Source organism: Centrocercus urophasianus, unplaced genomic scaffold, assembly GCF_019232065.1.
Source record: "Centrocercus urophasianus isolate 14NV4802_14NV808 unplaced genomic scaffold, USGS_Curo_1.0 seq_14, whole genome shotgun sequence".
Taxonomy (NCBI): Eukaryota; Metazoa; Chordata; class Aves; order Galliformes; family Phasianidae; genus Centrocercus; species Centrocercus urophasianus.
Window position 1 is genome coordinate 32,431,548 of NW_024884586.1, and position 19,504 is coordinate 32,451,051.

At 48.0% G+C, this 19,504-nt stretch overlaps 2 protein-coding genes across 8 annotated transcripts; both read right to left on the minus strand.

Annotated features, from left to right (window-relative positions):
• Positions 1 to 27: 27 nt before the first annotated feature.
• NOXRED1 (NADP dependent oxidoreductase domain containing 1) lies at positions 28 to 7,711 on the minus strand. 7 transcript variants are annotated; one of them, XM_042813665.1, is made up of 7 exons: positions 7,623 to 7,711; positions 4,572 to 4,758; positions 2,680 to 2,852; positions 1,938 to 2,118; positions 1,543 to 1,697; positions 1,126 to 1,348; positions 28 to 502 (listed from the first exon to the last, which is right to left on the minus strand). In XM_042813665.1, the coding sequence occupies exons 2-7, from the start codon at positions 4,724 to 4,726 to the stop codon at positions 211 to 213; spliced, it is 1,179 nt and encodes a 392-aa protein (XP_042669599.1). In that variant the 5' UTR covers positions 4,727 to 4,758; positions 7,623 to 7,711; the 3' UTR covers positions 28 to 210. The 7 variants fall into 7 exon arrangements, with proteins under 7 accessions (XP_042669599.1, XP_042669596.1, XP_042669594.1 ...); XM_042813662.1 differs by lacking the exon at positions 7,623 to 7,711 and having other exon boundaries at positions 2,680 to 3,979; positions 4,572 to 4,624; XM_042813660.1 differs by lacking the exon at positions 7,623 to 7,711 and having other exon boundaries at positions 2,680 to 4,042; positions 4,572 to 4,622.
• VIPAS39 (VPS33B interacting protein, apical-basolateral polarity regulator, spe-39 homolog) lies at positions 6,338 to 19,249 on the minus strand. Its single transcript, XM_042813658.1, has 19 exons — positions 19,157 to 19,249; positions 18,958 to 19,057; positions 17,587 to 17,724; positions 16,579 to 16,617; positions 16,170 to 16,234; positions 14,646 to 14,702; positions 13,603 to 13,695; positions 12,928 to 12,961; positions 12,377 to 12,479; positions 12,262 to 12,289; positions 12,000 to 12,073; positions 10,992 to 11,067; positions 10,578 to 10,712; positions 10,015 to 10,056; positions 9,557 to 9,646; positions 9,026 to 9,112; positions 8,559 to 8,648; positions 8,108 to 8,212; positions 6,338 to 7,840 (listed from the first exon to the last, which is right to left on the minus strand). Exons 1-19 carry the CDS (start codon positions 19,247 to 19,249, stop codon positions 7,820 to 7,822), a joined length of 1,470 nt encoding a protein of 489 aa, XP_042669592.1. The 3' UTR covers positions 6,338 to 7,819.
• Positions 19,250 to 19,504: the final 255 nt, after the last annotated feature.

Here is a 19,504-nt window from a genome sequence, read left to right on the forward strand (position 1 = left end):
TCAGTGTTTTGCATTATGACTGAGAAATTGATAAGTAAAGGTTTATTTGCTTTTTGGCATTATTTTTGCAATACAAAGTCCTTACAGTGTGTTCTTCCACTAGACGCTACTGAGATCAGCAATGGAAATGGATGGAAAAGAGTTGTCAACATCTCTGGGTATTCATCCCTTTGGGACGAGATCTCAGCATATCATAGAGTTCATTTCAGTTTATGAGGATGTAGAAACATAGTCAGTAGTTTCCTCTGGAATTCCTGAAAAAACTTTCGAAGAAGTTGTGGACAGTGAGGAGTCTTGAATCAACACCATGTCAGGTTCTGGTATGGCTAATGTAGGAGAAGTCTTGGCGCTGGTCAGCACACACTGCTTTGTGGGCCAGTCTCCAAAAGATGACTGATACAGCAGAGCAAGGTGGTTCTGGACAGACTCACTCTTTTCTAGCAGCTGGCTAAAAGGAGACTCTCTCAGTTGTGCAGTTGTCAGGTCAAACCATGGGAAGGTTCTGAGGAGAGAAAACAATCTTCTGTAGGCAATAACAGTCTTACTAATAATTTAACAAATATCAGTTTTCTTTAGAATCTGAATGCTAGCTTCTTTCTTTGGTTTTGGGAAACAATTATACTCCAAGACCTGAATCTAAAGTTCCAGTCATTATTGCACCATTCAAAGCAAAGCTGAACATAATGATTGCAGGGAGCTCCTGAACCAATAGGGGCATTTTCCCACAAGCAGAATGCCCTAACTTAACATCCTCAATAATCTTGTCTGTGAGCTAAAGTAAGTTAATTACCCATAAAAAATCTTCTCCAAATATTCCCAGGGGATTTTGTTTTCTGCATCTGATAGCCCAGTCCTGACCTGTGGCTTCAGACAATCCTGACCAGTAGACAGACAGGAACTGGGGACCAGGACAAAACAACCCAGTGATGACAGTCCAGGTCTTTTATTTCTAGAACATCTAAAGCAATCTTTCCTGGCAGGTATATTGTCCCTAAGAGCAAAACACATTTCAGCACCTTCCAACCCAGCAAGACAACTCTATGCTCCAGCTGTGGGATATGGCAAGTTCTAGAGTACAGAGAAAGCCTGGGAAAACAGTACCTCAGCATCCAACCCTTTACTTACTCCTCTTGAGTCATTGAAGAGGCAAAACTTTTGCTGACAAAACTCTCGCATGTAAACTGTGGGCAGGAAGCTTTCTGCTCTGCGCAGATATGGCAGTGTCCAGGGAAACAGAGGTCATTGAGCAATGCCAGTGCCTCCTGGTGAGGCAGGCTCTGCCACATGCTGCTGTTCAGGGCTGCATAGAAAATGCCCACCAGCCATTTGCCATTGACTTTTATTTTCGCTGCACAACAAAGAAAATCAAATGTCAGTAACCACTGTGCACACAGGTGTGAAGAGAGATTCTCAGCCCACTCCTGTAAGCAATTGCATTAGCAATGAGAGCAAGCTTATCTGAAATCTGTTCTGGGATCATTTTAGGTGAGGGTGCTAAAATTAATATTCACTATCAAGTTTAACCAAAATGAGAGGTTGTACCTTGGGAGCTGAGGGGGCATGTTGCCTGCACAACAGCAAGGTCTTGCAGTGCTTCTGTGACCGACCCCTTTGTCCCCCACTCCTTTGTAGGCTCCTTGCCAGGGCACTGGTACTGTGGCCTCACGATGGCATTGTAGCAAAGGAGTTGCTTCAACCTGAAAGCAAAGGCAGCCCAAGGAGAGGACGAGGGTGTCTATGCTCACCTTGCTTCAGAGCCCCGTCCCAGTCCTCCAGTGACCAACAGATGGGGAGTGGCTGAGTACGCTGACTAGGTTTGAAGCAACGTTGCAAGAAAATCATGAGATGCTGTAAGAGCTGTGCTCCCATGCCAGCACTATGCTGCATTTGCCCCATGAGCTTCGGGATGAATGGTAGCACGACCAAGTGCGTTTTACCTGGGCAGAGGAACGGCAGTGACGAGGCTGTACACAATGCAGGGCTTCTGGATGGCTGGCTGAACTGCAGAGCAGATGGACAGCATGTGCGATGGCAGGCAGCAGAGGAACAGGACGTCTGCCCAGGCTGCCAGCTGCGCATTGTCGTAGAAGCAGGTGAGCCCTAGTTTCTGCAAGTCTGCTGCAGCAAGGCACACAGGGCTCAGAGCCCGTGGACCCAGCACTGGCAAAAGGCACCCCAGGGCCTAGCAAAGGGCTTGCCCTGCAGTGGTGGGACAAGTAGAGGGACGCTTCTGGTGAGCTGCCTTTGGATGGCCATGTAACAGCCTGGGGTCACAGTCACCCACCCAGCCCCTGACAAATGGTAAGGAGAGCTTCAAAAAGAGCAGTCAAATGAGTGTCTGTGTCTCTGGGGGGAGGAAGGGGGGGGGGGAGGGAAGGCTAAACTAAAGTGGGCCCGAAACTGGCTAGTTTTGAAAGGAACAGGGTGGATGGTCTCCACCACGCTCAGCTGGCACTGCTGAAGAAAAGCAGAAAATTGAACTCATGTTTGTACAGAGGGCTTCCAGCCAAATGAGGATCTTTTCCACAACAGCATGTTCTTCCTCCAAATAAAATTTGAAGTTTCTATACCTCCAATATGTATGGCAGGAAAACTTTCTCTACTGAATTCTTCCTGAAGGGCCATCAGAAGCACAGCAGAAGCCCAACCTGCTGCCTGGTCCAGCTGGGGAGCACTTACACAGGCTCTCAGGGCGCCGGGTAGAAATGCGGACACTGGAGCAAGGAGCCCGACCCACTGCCACCAGTGCTCGGGCCAGGTGATTCCCAAGACGGCCTCCACCAATAATGCCAACCTTCAGGCTGTGGCTGTCTGCTAGAGAAGTCAGCAAGGTCTTCCCAGTGCTGCTCACCCTGGAGAAGCAGAGAAATTTTGTCAGCCCCTTGGAAGCCATGACTTCCCTGTGCCACATGCAGTCCTGCCCTTTCAGGACTTCCCCAGGCCATATATCTACATAGAGCATCCCAGCCCCACCCCCTGCAGCCCACCCTGGTCTCCCACAGTCTCCAGAATGACAGAGGTGATGGCTGCAGCCTGGAGTGTGCAGCAGCCATGGGGCTTGGGGCTGGACGCCAAGGGGCATGGCATCCACACTGCTCATGCTGGGGCTAACTGGCCCTCTGCTGGCCCAACACATCAGGCAACCAAACCCCATGTGCCAGGAGGGAACCCACAAAGTATGTCTGCCTAGGGGAAAGCCACCACTACACTCCCAGGAGGAGGGGGATGAAAAGGGGCCCTGAGGTCAAGGACCAGGCAAGCTGTTGTGATGCCCACGGCACTGATATGAGCTGCTGCAAAGCAGCTCAGCAAATTAAGAGCTGATACCCAGCATATCAAGCCCCATGATGACACCAAGCTCAGGGAGAAGTCAGCATGGGGAGCATGGCCTAGTGTCACAGGACTGCTGTTGAGAAGGGACATGGGACACCATGTGCTAACATAGGACTATTTGCTCATTATAAATCACATATACTGGTGGTGGAAACAAGTCACAAGCATGGAGAACCACCAAATTTCTGGGATGAAAACCCCTTTGGTAGTAGAGGCAATCTTCTTTCCTTGGTTTTCTCAGAGGGAAAACAGCCTAACTAAGGGGAAAATCCCTGAGTATTAAGACTGACTGCGATTTCAGACAAAGCTGGGTGTTGAGTAGCTGACAAGTGTGGGTGTAAATACTGGGTGACTTTTTACCCATCCAGAACCAGATAAAAAGCAATCAAACTATATCATTGCATACACATACCTATATAATCCTTAACTTCACAGAGAGCTGGCATGAGCCTTGCAAGAAGCTCCCTACAGAGCCACTTCCCCAGCCACTTCCCCAGCTCTTCCAGTGACACACTATCCACTATCTGGTGCTATCTGGAACTACCCCAAGATGGGTGGTGGTGTACCTGTGCCACGTCTTAGCTCAGTATTGTGGTTTTATGATTTTTTGTTGCTGGTATTCCACATCACAACATTGTTCGGTGCACTGGGATTTAAAAGAGTTAATGCTCCAGTTCCATTCATTGTCAATATTTCTGGATACCTGGTTCTCAAAAGAGAAGAAGTATATCTCCCAGAAGACTTCCACTGTTCTGTTTTCCATTTAGAGGCAAAGATAAAACTGCACACAAGTCATCACAAGATTGCCCCTTTCTTTTACTGCTCGTCTGCAACTTGTGTTCCCTTCAGTTTTTGTGTGCTGTCTCTCATTTATTTGGATTATTAGCTTCAATCCCAATTAACATGTATTTCTGCTATTATAACTTGTAAATTAACTTTCCTCCTCAGATTGTTGCCTTTTTTTTTTTTTTTTTTTTTTTTGTGTGTGTGTGTGTGTGTGCGTGTGTGTGTGCGTGTGTGTTTTTAATACCCTTCCCTCTTTGCTTCCTTTCAATTCCCCCCCTCCCCTTTTTGGGAGCTGTTGGGCCTGCTGTCCCCGTCATGGACACAGATAGATCTAGAGATAATAACTCCACGACACTCAGTAACAATGCAACAGTTTAGAATGAGCTGGGTGCTGTGAGACCCCCTGATGACCACACCAGCCAGCCCGCATAAGGAGCTCACCTCCACCTTACCTGAAGGCCTGCAGAAGTCTGCAGAAGAAGACAGCATGGGCACACGCACTCACTGCCAGCCCCTTGCAGCGCCTTGTAAGATACAGCAGGGCCTCCTCTCCTTCTACTGCTTCAGCAGCCAAGAAGGACGCAAAAACCTCTTTAATATCCCCCATCTAAGCTCAGGACAGGCAGCAGCAGTGAGGATCTAGGAGGGAAGCATGGCATCCATTTGTGCAGCACTGCAGTGCAACTCAGCACCTGCTGGTTAGGAAAGGGAGACAGAGCACGAACTCCAGCTGCTCTCAGGACTCCTTGCAGACAAGGGACCTGTAAAATTGGTTGGTTCCCAAATGCAGTGCAGCAATTGGGAACAAGTTGTTCCAGTAGGTGTCTGAGCCCACACATGCAGCATCCCATAGAGCCTGCAGCACTGTTCAGTGTACCACAGATCTGCACAGAGATAAAGAACAGACTAAAACCCAAAAACCTTCAGCCAGGGATGAGGATAACACATGCCTATTGTATCACACGTGATTAGAGTCCTGACCTGCACCATCCACCACCCACACCCAGCCACCATTCCACCTCTGCGGGGGATCTGTCCCTCTTTGTGCTCCTGCTGCCATGGTGAGCACCTGGTTACCACTGCCCCATGGGACTCTCAGCCCTTCCTGGGAGCTGGCAGCATTCCTATAGCAGGGCTTGGGCTAGCAGGAGCTGCAGCAGGCTCTGCTTTTTCTGCAGGGTCTGGCTGTGCCCTTAGGGCTAGCAGCTGGGCGAGCATGAAAAAACAAACCACAAGGGAAGGGGCTGAGCACCTTTGCATAGGCTCCTGCCTGTGGGAGGTCATGGGAAAGGGGTGCACCTCAGTTGGTGAGAGCAGATAAGTTGTATTTCCTTATTCTTTTTGCTTCCTTCCATTAAAATCTATCAATTATTTACTTTCATCATCTGGACTCGGCTGCCTAATAATAGATAAGTGCCAAAAGCACATAGGGTTTAAGACAGGTATTAAAGAAACATGCATCCCACTGAGGCTGTCCCCGAATCATCCACACCAGTGGGGCAGTACCTGCTACACTGTTAATACAGATGCAAGCTCTAGAATGAGCTGTAGCCACTTAGACTTAACTGCTTGCATAGAACTCACCCCAAGCCAAAGGATGCATTTACTTGGAAATCCAATATGCGCAGGTCAGAAGCACTGCATTCTGTGCACCAAGCTCAGGGATCAGTAGGCACAGCCTGCTGTACTTTGCTCCTAACCTCCCACAGATGAGGTATCCAGGACACAAGCTTGGGGAACACAGGTGAGATTTATTCTTGGGCTTAACCATATTCCTGCAAGGGCCTGCTCAGCTTCACCTGCTGCTCCCTGACATTAACTCCAACTAGCAACAGCCCAGCAATTCCTGGGCTGGGGCACATGGATAAGCCTGGCAGAAAGCATTACCCTAACCAGCAGCATCCTGGCTGCATTAGAAAGAAAGGCACCAACAGGTCAAAGACAGTCCATTCTCTGCACCCAGAGTTCTGTGTCCCATTCTGGACACTTCAATGCAGAAGCATGAATATATTAGAGTCTAGCAAAGGGACTAAGGGGCTGTAGCATCTTCCATACGAGAGGCTGAGAGCTAGGACTGCTCAGCTTGAAAAGGGGAGCACGGGGGAAGACTCATCAATGCATGTAGTTGATGGGAGAAAATGAATTAAGAGACTGAGATGCTCATTAATGGTGATAGAACGAGACACAGTGGGCTCAAACTGAAATGTGTGAGATTCTATACAAGCACAAAACTTTTTAATTTATTGTTTTAACAGTGAGGATGGTCAAATACAGGAACAGAATTAATTAGGCTGAGGAGCCAGTATCTCCAAATGTGAGACACTGAAAACCTATCTGGACAGTCCTGGTCCACCTGCTTCAGCTGACCATACCTGAGCAGGGGAAAGGGACAAGATGATCATGAAATCCCTTCCAACCTAAACATGCTTATGATTCTGCGGGGAAAACAAAACAAAACAAACAAACCAAAACCAACAATAACAAAACAGGAAAAAAAAACTAACAAGAGTGATCACAGAAACTGAGACTGCACAGTGCACAGTGCAGCAGGGATGCTGGAGCCCAAATTTGCCCTCAGACTTGTACATGGCTGTACGCAGCCTTCAGCTCTGTACGAGAACCTTCAAGGCAGCAAATGGTCTTGAAACACAGAAATGAGTTAATCTGTACTGACAGCATGGAAAGTATGAAATGAAGTACTGCTGCAAGCAAGGCTTCTTCACAGTGATATTTCAGGATATGAGAAAACACCCTGCATACTCACTTTGAGGGAGGTGTGATAAATTGCTAAGGATCAGCACAGAGCAGCAAAGTGCATAATGTGGAAAGGAAATAAACAGCCTGAGGAGAAAGAGACAGCTTTATTTAAGGAACTGAAGAGAGGTCTGGAAGGATGAAACCAGCAGTTGCCTGAGGAATTGTGTTTCTGAGAAAGTGCAATTCAATCCTTCCTGGGATCATCAGGTTCGTGCTAAGTGAGTGGTCCCCTTCTTGCTCTCCATCCAATGTAGCACAGCTCTGACCAGCTCCACACATCGTGCCCACTCTTTTCCTGATGAAGGGACCTGCCGAGAGCTGCCAAGTGCCAGCATAGGGATACAGGCAGAGGCTGCTGCCCTGGCTCTCTGCAGGAGTTCATAAAACCTCTTTCCTGGTGTGAGCCACAACAAACCAAGAAAGACTTCAAAGTGCAGCTGACCCTTTCCCCCTTCACACTCTGATGTGGGAAGAACACAGTCCAGTAGGCCTTGTTCTCCACAGCCATGACTGGTGATGCCCAAGCCAGCCTGAATGTTACAGGGACTGGTCGGTCAGCATTGTCTACTGGAGACCCACGAATGACTGACCTGTTCCTCTTGCTAGAAAGAGCCCAGACACCACAATAAGCAAACACAATTTTGCCTGGTCCAGCAACTTCCCTCTGTAAACAAAAGCCATGACTGTCCTACACCAAGTCAAAGAGAATCAGATTCCAAAAAGAATCAACACTTGTGGATCAGTACCATGGTTTCACTGGCTGCATCAGAGCAGTTGTCTTCGACCTGCTTGAATGCCTCTGTCCCACGAGCACCCAGTGTCACTGACAAACACTGATCATGCAATGATTAGTAACAGAGCTGCTCTGTTGGTGCTGGACCAGCTTTTACAGTTTCCTTTTGTACTGGCAAGGCAACGTCCAAGCAGGTTACTTCGCTGGTGCTCAGTTCTTCCACCGGATTTGCTAAAAGAGAGAACAAAGCATGACTAACATCAGGCTGACCACAGTTCCCCTGGGCCAAGTTAGCAAGACCCAGACCATGAAAAGGGCAACCGCGGCAAAAACCTGCTACTTTTATCAGCATCACCCTTAATTCTTACTCTGAATGTAACCCCAAACATAACATTAACTTCCCATCAGAGAGAAAAGAATGTAGGTGTCATGCCCTTACTGCACACCTAGCCTATGGCTGTCTTCAAAAAGTTTGTAGAAAAAGCAGGTGCTTCTTACCATGTTACTGAGTAGGCTGTTTATCTTCTCTTCTTCTGCAGAGCCCCGCTCCACCTTGCATTTATATGCCATCAGCTGGATGCGATCCTTTAGATCCCTGTACGTCTAGACAAACAACAAAACCAGCACCTACCTGAGTGATGAGGACACTTCATCAGTTAGATGGTGCCCTGCGGATGAGTAGGTGCCAACCCCTCAACCTCCCCTCAAGTTTCAATCAATAACTTGGGTCTGCACAGTCCATTTGCACAAGCAGAGAGGCTTGGGCACAGCACATACTCTAGGAGTTGTGCTCCTGGCTCACTTGGCTTTCACTAAGAACAATATGCTGTTCCCAAGCCACCGGAATAAGAAAACTTCAAAAGGTGCATGACAGTAGAGCGACATGGGAAAGTTAGGGAGAAAAAGCAGGCTTTTGTCCCCTATCTTCATACAAACAGCAAAGACTTACATCAATCACAACATCATGGCACTTGTATTTGGTGGCAAGGTTCAACCGTGTTTCCACATCCTCTACTAAGCGCACATATTCCTGGAGCACCTGCAAGGGAAAGAAGACAGTTCCCTTTTGCAGGTATTTCCTGCCTCATTCTTTCACACCCATCGCAAAATCTTTCAAAGGCACTGGTTACACAGACTTGGCCCTTTCCATCCTAGGGCAACAAGTGGCCAGGACAAGTCTGCTAAGAACCCCAAAAAAGTAAGGCCATCCTCAGAAAGTCCCAAGCCCTGCACTGTCTCATCCCTATGGATCAGTTTAGCATCCTGATAGATGAAACATAAGGAAATTTAATGCAGCAAAAGCAGCTGGAAATACACTGTGGAAAGCGTGCTCTGCAGGCAGGTGACCTGGGAAATCGGTCATGGTCCAAACCTCAGTGAAGAGAAGGAGCACACAAGCAGCAGCTCTTTGTTCACCTGGACAGGTGCACTGTTCCTCTGCAAGATCTCTACCACCCGGTGGAAGCCAATAGGTGCCTTCTTCTTGGTGTAGCCCAGCCAGTTCTGAAATGACAGCCAAACCCTGTGTTAATCCTAAAGGTCAATCTTTCCAGCCATTGCCAGAGGAGGCTGAAGTCAAAGAACATGGCTGCCATAGATTGAATCTGAAAGCAAGAACAGTTTTTCCCCAGTGAAGGAAATAACATCTCTCCTCGTGCCAGCCACCATATGTACTACTGGCAGAGCCCTTTATTCAGTGCCTAAGCTAAAGCTGGCTGCAAACCAACTGGTAACAGTGCATGAGAGCAGCCCCCTTCTCTGGCTCAATAGCTGCAGCCAATTCAGGCCCAGCAGAGCTCAGGGAAAAGAGGAACATGTAACACCCTGTACCAGAAATGCTGGGTCCTGCTGAAATAAACGAGTCTGTTTGGTAACCCAGAACAAGCCAGCTATTAGTAGATACCAGTACTTAGAACTGAGTCCCCAGTAAGGCTTTCCCCACCTTACCTTGGTAGTTAAGAGTGCATCCACATCCTCCCAGGCTCGTAGCTTGGCACGGGCAGCCAGGGCAGTCAGCACATACTGCTTATCAGGAATCTGCAAGGCAGAGAGCTGCACTCAGAGCACTAGCACAGCTTACTAGGACTGTGTGGCACAGAGGAGAATGGTATCTGCCTCTATCTTGTCAAAACTCACAACAGCCAGGCAAGGAGGTGAGATACTGCCTGAGGTCATGGCCACTGAGCTGGAGGTGGGGATTTACAGGTGATGTTGCAGCTAGTTGGCCCCTGTTTTCAGTGTACCTTTCTGAGCTTCTGAAATGGCTCTAGTCAAGAAGAATGCAGTGTTCCCTACATTGCCCCAGCACAGACACCCTCAAGCTCCAAGCCAGTCCCCTTGCTAAACACAGTTTGGCTGCCTACATTTTCAGCTGGTGCTGCCACACCAGCCAGAAGCGCACATACCTTAAATGTCTTCTTCAGATTGCTTGGGCTGCTGAACGTTCCCTAGAGAGAGCAAACAGTGATTGCAAACTAAGCAGAGGACACCAAGGAAGAGGCTCAGACGCTTTCAATTGCTGTGCTTTGCACATGATGAATGTCCCTGCTATTGAAGTCTTCAAGCTTTTTGCTGATGAAAGTGACAAAGGAGCAAAGAACTGACAGAAGAGAGCAATTAACCCACCCCATTAGCTCTCTGAAGCTGGTGCACTTTCAGCACTCCAGAGACCAATAGCCTTATATAATTGAGGGCTAATTCTGTCTGCTTGGAAGCTGCAACACAAGCCAGTGATTTCCTTCAGGAGGCAACTCCCTGACATGCCACTCCAGGTTGAATGTCCTGTCTTAAGGAAGAAATCTCCAAACTGGCCCTGGAAGGCCAAGGAGAGATAAATTCCTCTCAGTCTCTCTTACAGATGAAATCTGACCTCCCTCTCATTCTTTCCTTAACATGCCCAACTTAACCACTCCAAACATTGAGGGCTACAGGGATGAGACATAACCCTTGCCTTCTACGTTATCCTCACCTCAGCCTCTGTGTAGTGGTAAAAGCAGGAATAGAAGAGAGTGGTCACTAGTGGCATGTTGAGAATTGAGGCCTTGCGAGGGTATTTCCGAAATATCTCTGACTGCCCAGCCATTGCCAAGTGTTGATCATTGGCCTGAGGAAACAAAAAGATGTGAACATGAGTCAGGGCAGCTGCCTGATCTAGTTCTGAGTATACACCTGAGTAGAGTGTCATGAAAGGACAGCACCAGCACAGCCTCAATGCGCTCTCAAGTCTAAGGTCTGGTACTTCCCACATGGGCCTGGATCAGCAGCGTGGTTAGCAGTCAGACTACACTAGCCAGGCTGTTTAGATCCAGCATGGTATGAGCTAGGGACAGATAGGGTTCTCATAGCTAGTCACCTTCTGACCAGCAAATCAAAGGTTTCATACCTCAATGATTATCTGTCTCTCCAGCAGGGTATAATGGTCTTGGATGTGGGACATATCCTCAGCTGAAAATGGCAGCCTGGCCATACATGCAGGAAGAAAACACTGTCAGCAGCTCTTAATCCAGTATACTTGGGAAGAATAACAGAATGGCTTGGGTTGGAAGGGACCTCAAGGATCATGAATCTCCAACTCCCCCTGCCACATGCAGGGCCACCAACCTCCCCATTTAATGCTACACCAGGCTGCCCAGGGCCCCATCCAACCTGGCCTTGAACGCCTCCAGGGACGGGGCCCACAACCTCTCTGGGCAGCTGCTCCAGCACCTCACCACTCTCTCTGTAAAGAATTTCCCCCTGACATCCAACCTAAATCTTCCCTCCCTCAACTTTGAACCATTTCCCCTTGTCCTGCTGTTATCCTTTTGAAGAGTTAATTCCCCTCCTGTTTGTAGGCTCCCTTTAGGTACTCAAAGGCTGCAGTGAGGTCACCTTGCAGCATTCTTTTCTCCAGGCTGAACAAGCCCAGCTCCCTCAGCCTGTCTTCATAGTGGAGGTGCTCCAGTCCCCTGATCATCTTTGTGGCTCTCCTCTGGACCCTCCCCAACAGCTCCCTGTCTTTCTTGTACTGGGAACTGCAGACCTGGACACAGTACTCCAGATGGGGCCTCACAAGAGCAAGGGGAGAATCACCTCCCTGTCCCTGCTGGCCACCCCTATCATGCCCCTACCAATTTCCTTAAGTGCTCAGGCACCCAAGCTTTGCGCCCTTCAGAATGTCTCTGAAGCATTTCTGGCCCCAAGTAAGCAGCAAAAGATGCTAGACTAGTGATCACTAATTCTTCCTCTCTGGTCTACATTATGTCCACAATACTGCACTGCCACTGAGGTAAAACCAGTATCAGTTCTGGGACTACATAAGTGCAGTGCTAGGACAAGGATCTAATTGTCCTTATTACCAGCTTTTGTGAAGCATCCACATCTAAGTCCATCCTCCTGCATCTTTTCTTACCCAATGCAGCCCTTCAGAAATTCTCTCTTCTTTTCTACATCCTGGATGTTCAAATGCTCCCGGTACTGTGAGAGCTGGAGAGAGACGGAAAAAAAGCAGCCTGTTCTTATGGATTTGGGACATACAGGACCTCAGGGGGCAGAACAGGAATGCAAAGCTGTCATCTAAACAACCAGATACTACAGCCAGCCTCTTCCTGCCCTTCCCATGCTCTGCACTCCTTTGCCAAGGAGATGGAGCTTCTGCTCCAGGGAATACTCACAGCAACTTCCTCAGTCCTGTCTAGGAACCTGCAAAACAGAACAAGCAAGCATTAACTTGGAGGCAGGTTCCGAGCAGGGTGCTCAGCCCTGCCACATGGCTGGGCAAGCCCTCACCTGAGCAGATCCAGAAGCAGCTTCTGCTCACCCGTTTCTTTGAGGAAATGGATGAGATGACACAAGGCCACCTGCCGCACCTCCAGCTCTCGAAACAAGACCTCTGCAGGAAAAAGGAATACACATATGGGGGTAAAGCAAGTTAACATAACCAAGACTGATGGGGCTAAACGTAGTGCATGGAACTGCAAGTCTTTTGTATGATTCAGCAGTATTAACCCAACTCAAAGCACATGCCTGGAGGCTTGAGCACAAGAGAAAACTGTTCTCTAGGCTGCAAAGAGGATTCATAGTAGAGAGTTACCCCTACAAATTAATTTTCATTTACCCTATCACCATCACTACTGACCAGTGCTCGAAGTTCCTCTTTGGGACTCCTCATATGCATCACCAACCCCCTCCCACATGACACTTACCACAAAAACATTTCATGTTCAGCAAAGCTGTGATACTTCAGCTGCTGGCTCTATGACTTGCACCCAGTAGAAGAACTGTCCCCTTCATCCTTAACAGAAACATGCAATAGAAACCCTGACCCCAGTCACACTTACCTCTCCTTAGTGTCCGTTTCAGAAATATCAGGACCTGTGAGCACAGAGAGGCAGCTCTCAGCTGAACATAAGTGTCTTCACCAGAATTAAGACAGACAACAAACTGTCAAGCTTGGCCAAGACGCAGGGAAGCTTACGCAAAGGGTCTCTGAAGGCACAGCTCTTACAGCACTCAAGTGAATTCTGCTACCCATAAACACAGGAGAAGCAGTGAGTCAGGGCCACAGTTGCCAATTTCTCTGGAGCTTAGCTAAGTGAGATAGAGATTTACGAAGAAAAACCATTCCCTGAAGGAGCCAAGGGTTTAGAAGACCTGGATCAGGGAAGCTCTGACACCGCAACTGCTGCCTGATGCTTTGGAAACTAGAAAAAACGGAGAGGCCCCTCAAATCTTCTATGCTGCAGTAAGCAGATTAAACCTTGGCCTTCGAGAAATTGCTGCAAAGAACAATTTCTCGCTGACTCAGTTGTTAGTGGTCAACATACATTCTGCAGACTGGCAGGAAAGCCAGCAGCAATACAGAACTTCTCAGCCATAGGCTTTGACAATTTTCAGTAACTTCTTGTTTTGAATTAAAGAACAACCCCAACCTAGCAAGATTAGGTTGCCAAGTGACTGTATTCACACAAACACCCTCTGTGTGGTCATCCAGAAAGTTTCAGAAGAGGACTCACAGCTGTGATGACATTTCCATCATGTCCCGCCACAGCTTCATCCAAGAGCACCAGCTTGTCCTGCAGGGAGCGAAACCTCTCTAGAGAACAGACCTGAAGATAAAAAGAGATTTAAGTAGCTATACAGACACCAGCAAGTCTCCAGGCTGAACTAAGTCCAAAGGTGTTACCTATTCTTCCCACATGAGCCCTTCAGCAACACAGATAACTGCTCCACCAACCACCAGAGAACTATTCATTTTGCTGAAACCATGTGCTGTGTGATCCCTGACAATCTGTCAGCTGGGAGCACACAGTTGGCTCTTATTACTGCCTGGATTAGAACAGCAGATGCTGTGCATTCAGCACAAGCACACTTGCAACAGCACACTTGAAACAAGCAAAACTTCTCTGCATGCTATAAGCCACCACTTCTGTCAGGAGGAGGAAATTCTGAAGGAACCTTTCCATTGAAGAAAACAGAAGAATAGAGTTGCACAACTCTTCCTTCTTATTCTGTAACTGTGGCCTCTGTCAGCCTTTCGTCCATCTGTCCCCTTTGAGGAGACATATGCAAAACAAAACCACATTAAGAACAGGTAACTTCAAAAGCACTTTAAAGACAATCCCTGCACGCAGTTCCTGTGGACTCACTGCAAACTGAGGCAGTCGAGACCAACATTCCAGCTCTGGTGTAACCAACATTGCTCCTATTTTCTTTATTTCTAATCCTATTTTCATTATCTCTAATCTTTTCCAAAAACCCAGCCCCAGGGAATGGAAAGGGTAGAGGAAGGCATAGAAGTACAGACACTTTCTGTCAGAGACTACTGAAGGGATGATTCAAGTAACAACCCAACAAAACCCTGCAGGTCTCCTGAAGTGATCTCTGCATTGCCACTTGGCAAAGCAACAGACAGGCACAGCACACCATTCTGGACAGATGCTGTAAGCAACATGGATTCCCTTCCTGCTCCTGGAACAGCCAGATGCACAGGGGAGCATAAAGCAGTTTGGGAGCAGTTACTCTCCCTAGCAAGCAGATGAAAGAGGAATGCCCTTACCTTGCCCCTCTGCATTCGCCGGACTGTATCTCTGGGGCTCCAGTCATTGCTGTAATCCTGCCATAAGAGAAACAAAGAGCTCAGGAGGCCACTTTAGACAAGCATTCCCAAGTCAGTTTCCTTTTGTACTGTATTAGTGGTGGCCCCGGTGTAACTTCTCAGTCATTCGGATGCTCCAGGATGGTTAGCAGTACAGGTCCTCAGTCTTCTGGTGTAGGTGCTGGGCATTCAGAGTCTATATGCTGACTAGGGAGAAAGACAGAGGCTCAGAAGTTAACAGAAAATCTTTCTATTGGTTTGGTAAAAGGGCCATCATCACATCCTTTACAAGAAGTGCATTTCAAAAGATTGTCTTGCCTGCAAATAAAAGCTCCAGTGTTACTTACAGAAGGACAAACAAAATACATGCAAAACTAAGAAATCCAGAACTGAGGCTAAAGGAATCACTTCCTTACTACAATTCAGACTTCTGGAGGGCCTTCCACAGCAGACTGGAAAACCCAACAGCTTTGGGCAAGTGCCTGGAGATTCCCACAGGACTAGTTAAGTGCAGTTACACTATCTTCAGGTAATATGCTACAGGTTCTGCAGTGCCCAAAACTCCTCCCCTTGAGCTTACAGACACTACAATCTGGAAGCATCATATAAAAGGTGGTATGAGCCCCTCCTCAGAACTCAAAATTCTAAGAATGCATTTACAATTTTGTGAGCCAGTGACGGTAATGCAGTCTTCTGCCTCAAAAGAGACAGAGAAAGGAAGCAACCAGAACAAACAATGAATTTGAATTAATCAAAAGCTTACTGAAATACCAGATAGACAGTCTGTTATGTAGATGCAGTCCCTTCCCATATTAGGGGACCACTGCACATGAGTCTGAGAAGTTCCGAGCATAAAGGGCTCAGAACAGCTATTGGAAACATCCACAGAGTACTTCTATGTTCCACTAGTGAAATTCAATCCTGCTTGGGGTCTGTGTTAACATGTGTGGCCAGCTGTGCTACTAGCATGCTTGCCTGTATCTGTTGGGAACTTGTACTCAGCTTTGTTACTGATTGAACCTGGGGACATGGAATTACAATTTCACATCTAGTAGGTTGGGACAGGAGGAATTCACCCTGTCCCCAAATCCCTTAAGATTCTGCAACACCTAACACTGCCTCTCTGGGAGAAGAACATTCCTAACAACTGGTACCTCACCTCTCTGCCCCTTGATCAGGGTGGGGCATTACAGTGATTCATAACCTTTAGGTTTCATTTAAAAAGCCTAAGTGATGCCAATTCATCAGATCCAGAATTAAAGAGGTAATCGTTTCACAGAGACTGCTGGGCAAGAAGGAATAACTAATATCCCCTAACAAAATTCCTTATTTCTGGAAAGAAACAGAAAACACCTAAGTCACTATGAGGTTGACTCCACATTTCACAGCTCCCTTTTCTAGTCCCTCCATTGTCTTCTGCTGTCTGAAACAGTAATCAATCACTTTTTATGGAACCTTTAGAGCACTGTCACTTGAACTGCTCACCTTGTACTCAGCTTTTGGTCTGCGCAGTTCTGGGGCATAGTTTTTAACTCCTGTGTCTGTGAAGGCTGAAAAACAACAACAACAACAAAAAAAAAAAAAACAAAAAAACAAAACAGGACAAAACTGAGTAACACAACAAAATCCTGATTCACACCCACTTCCAAAACTGCCTTTTGTGGTAGAAGATGCAAAGTCAAGCATCAAATGGCAGTATAAAATTGCTCTAAACCCAAAGGCCGTCAGTATATAATCAGATTCCTTCAGACCATCATGCCAACACTTCCTCTGGTTTGCTGAACAACTTTCAGACAACTGATTTCTGCAGTGCTATGAAAATGACACTGCTCTTTGTTGGAGATACTTTGGTTTATGTAAACCTCCCAAAGAGAGACAGGCATTCAAAACTTACCGTCTGAAAGGGACGGCAAACTTGGAAGTCTGTTTCGTCCTGCAATCAAAACAAATGTCATGAAAGACTCTTCACTGGCACATCTCTTGCAAAGGGAACACAAGTTCAGGCTGCAACCTGGTGAGCTGTCACTATGCCAGTGTAGCACGAGCCATTCTCATAAAGTGATTCATGCTGCTGGCATAGCTGGGGCTCACCTGCTTTGTAGTCTAAATCTTTGAAATAGTCTGTGGCATCACAAACTATACTGCGTCTCAGCCCCATCTGTCTCCTCTTTGCCACAGCTAGGAGAGGTTAGAGAGCCTTAATTTGCTCATCTACCTGCAAAGCAGAGGCTCCAGCATGCACTACTGCTTAGGCCACCGCAACACTGGCACTTTAGTTCACTAGGGCTGCAATTTTGATGCCTTTAGTTTTTCACAGTATTATCAAATACGTTAGTAGAAAAACACCAGAAAGTGACAAAGTAAAAGCTGGCTCGCTGTCCTGTGAGGTAACAGAGCTGAACTCTTGCAAGCTGCTTAATTCCCCTCAGTGACCTGCTGCACAATCCCCGACCAGCAGCTATGCTACCACTGCTGCTACCAGGTGCCTTTTGAACCAACCAACAGCAGCCAGCTGAGCTCCAAGTAAAGGATAATCAAGCCGTCTTCTCTATACTGCTGAAGGTCAAATGAGGCCTACAAGGATCAAGCAAGTCCTTTTGTAGGCTGTTCTTGTCCATTATGAAAACAGACTGCAGTAATCAGGCAAGCTCTACCTTCCTATTCTTGTTAAGCTTGGTTCCACAGAAGCCAAAATCTTCAAATCCATGTCCCTTAATGAAAGAGCTGGGTACCTCTGCACAAGACAGGCATAGTCACCAATTTCTGACCAATGACAGATAACACTACCATAGAGAAAAATAATTAGAGCTTCCTTGTTTTGTAACACACTGAAATGATTTACGTAAGGTAACATAATTTCTCTTTGATACTCCTAAGGGAAAACCCATATGCGGCACCTTACCTTTAAACAAGCTGCTCAGGGAATAGGAGGAAACCTGCTTAGGAAGAGCAGCATAGGAGGAAGAGCCCTTCTGTAGACCAGTGTCTCGGCCCTCCAGGGAGCTGCTGGAGGCTGTCTCTTTGATTGACCAGGAGATGCCTATGCACAGACAGAGGTAATTTAGAACAGAGAATGAGAAAACCACGCTGTAAATACAGATCTTGGGGCAGGGTATGAATATTACCAAGCGTGTCCTGGTCAGTTCTGCACTAGCACGTCACCAAAGCTAGACTCCCAGCAAAGAATTTCAATCCCATATCATATTACTTACTACAGAGTTGCCTATTGCCCTCCAGCCAGAAATGGTTGCATTCAGCAGTGTTGTGCAGCTTATTATGGCTTATATTGGAGAGGGAGGGAAAAAACAAACAAAAAAAAAGCATACCCCACCAAACATTTGTGTGTAATTGTACAGGGGTAAAGCACAATACAAAGGAACAAAGCAAGACAAAGAATCCCTGTCTTATCTTGAATTACAGAAGCATTACAGCACACCTTCCTGGGCACTAGAAAGCTAAGATAAAGTTCCTCCCTACACAGACAAAACAGCTGTCAATGCACACATGCTGCTGACAGTGCATTTGTCTTCTTTCTGCTTGCAACACAGCTGTCACCTTTTTTTGCACAGCTACAGAACAATCAACTTTGGGGATGTGGTAGTGCAACTAAACAGATGATAGGTAAAGACTTCAGGTGAGAAAAGGGAAAAGGTCAGAACTGGTGGGAAGAGTTGCAACACAGGAGGAGAATAGGTTCCTTGAAGGCACTGTGGGTGACCCACATCTTAAGATCTCACTCTCTGAGAGCGGCTCATTGGCTGCCATTACCTGCAGGTCATGAACTCCCAAAACCAGCAAAGTGCATCAGGTGTGGCTTGTGAACTCACATCCGTCACCCCTAGAAATACACTTACAGTGCTCTTTCAGACTTTAACCACAGGAGACAGCTTACCAACACACACTGAACCATGAAATGTCTTCTTAAAGCACTGCAGGGACAAAGCAGGGTGAACTTTAAATGGTGACAGACAGCGGTGTGAAAGAGAACTCTGCAGGTCAGCGGAGCCTGGTGCACGTGAGGCCATAACATCCAAAATATTTGCTCTAAGCTCTAAGATATACACGGGGGAACCAAAATGAACTCCATCCACTTGTCCCCACTCTATCTGCTTATACTATTTGGGCCTCGGCAGACCCACCCCCTGGGGACACCAGGAGCACACAGCTCAGCCTCGGGGGCTGACAGGGAGAGGTGACGTGGGACAGCTTCAGTACGTGACGGGAGAAGCCGGCTGGCCAGACCCAGGGCCAGCCCGCGGCACCCCGCACTTACTTCCCACGGGCTCCCCGCTCCAGCTGACCTTCTCCAGATCGTCATCGTCATCATCAACGATGTCCCGAAGGCTGTTCACCGCCCGCTTAGATTCCTTCAGCTGCGGGAAGAAGACAGTTTGCTCACACACCAACTTGGGGACGCAGCCCCACAGAGCGGGGCGGGGCGGGGCGGGGCGGGGCGGGGGCTCGGCTCCCACCTGGGACAGCTCGTCATCCTCATCGTCGAAGGTGAAGGCCCGGAACTTGGAGCTGTGCCAGTACTCCTCCTCGTCCGCCCGCGCCCTGCTCATCTGCAACGGCGCCACGCGGCCTCAGCGCCGCTCCCGTCCCGTCCCGTCCCGTCCCGTCCCGTCCCGTCGAGCGCAGCCCCCCGCCGCCGCCACTCACCTCCCCGCGCTCCCCTCCCACCCCAGGCAGCGGCACAGCAGCGGCACAGCACCGGAGGAAGGGCGGCCGCCGCGCGGGGCACGCCGGGACGGGCAGTCTGCACGCCGCCTTCCGCCCGTTCCCGCGCTGCAGTGGGACTGCAAGTCCCGGCGTGCACT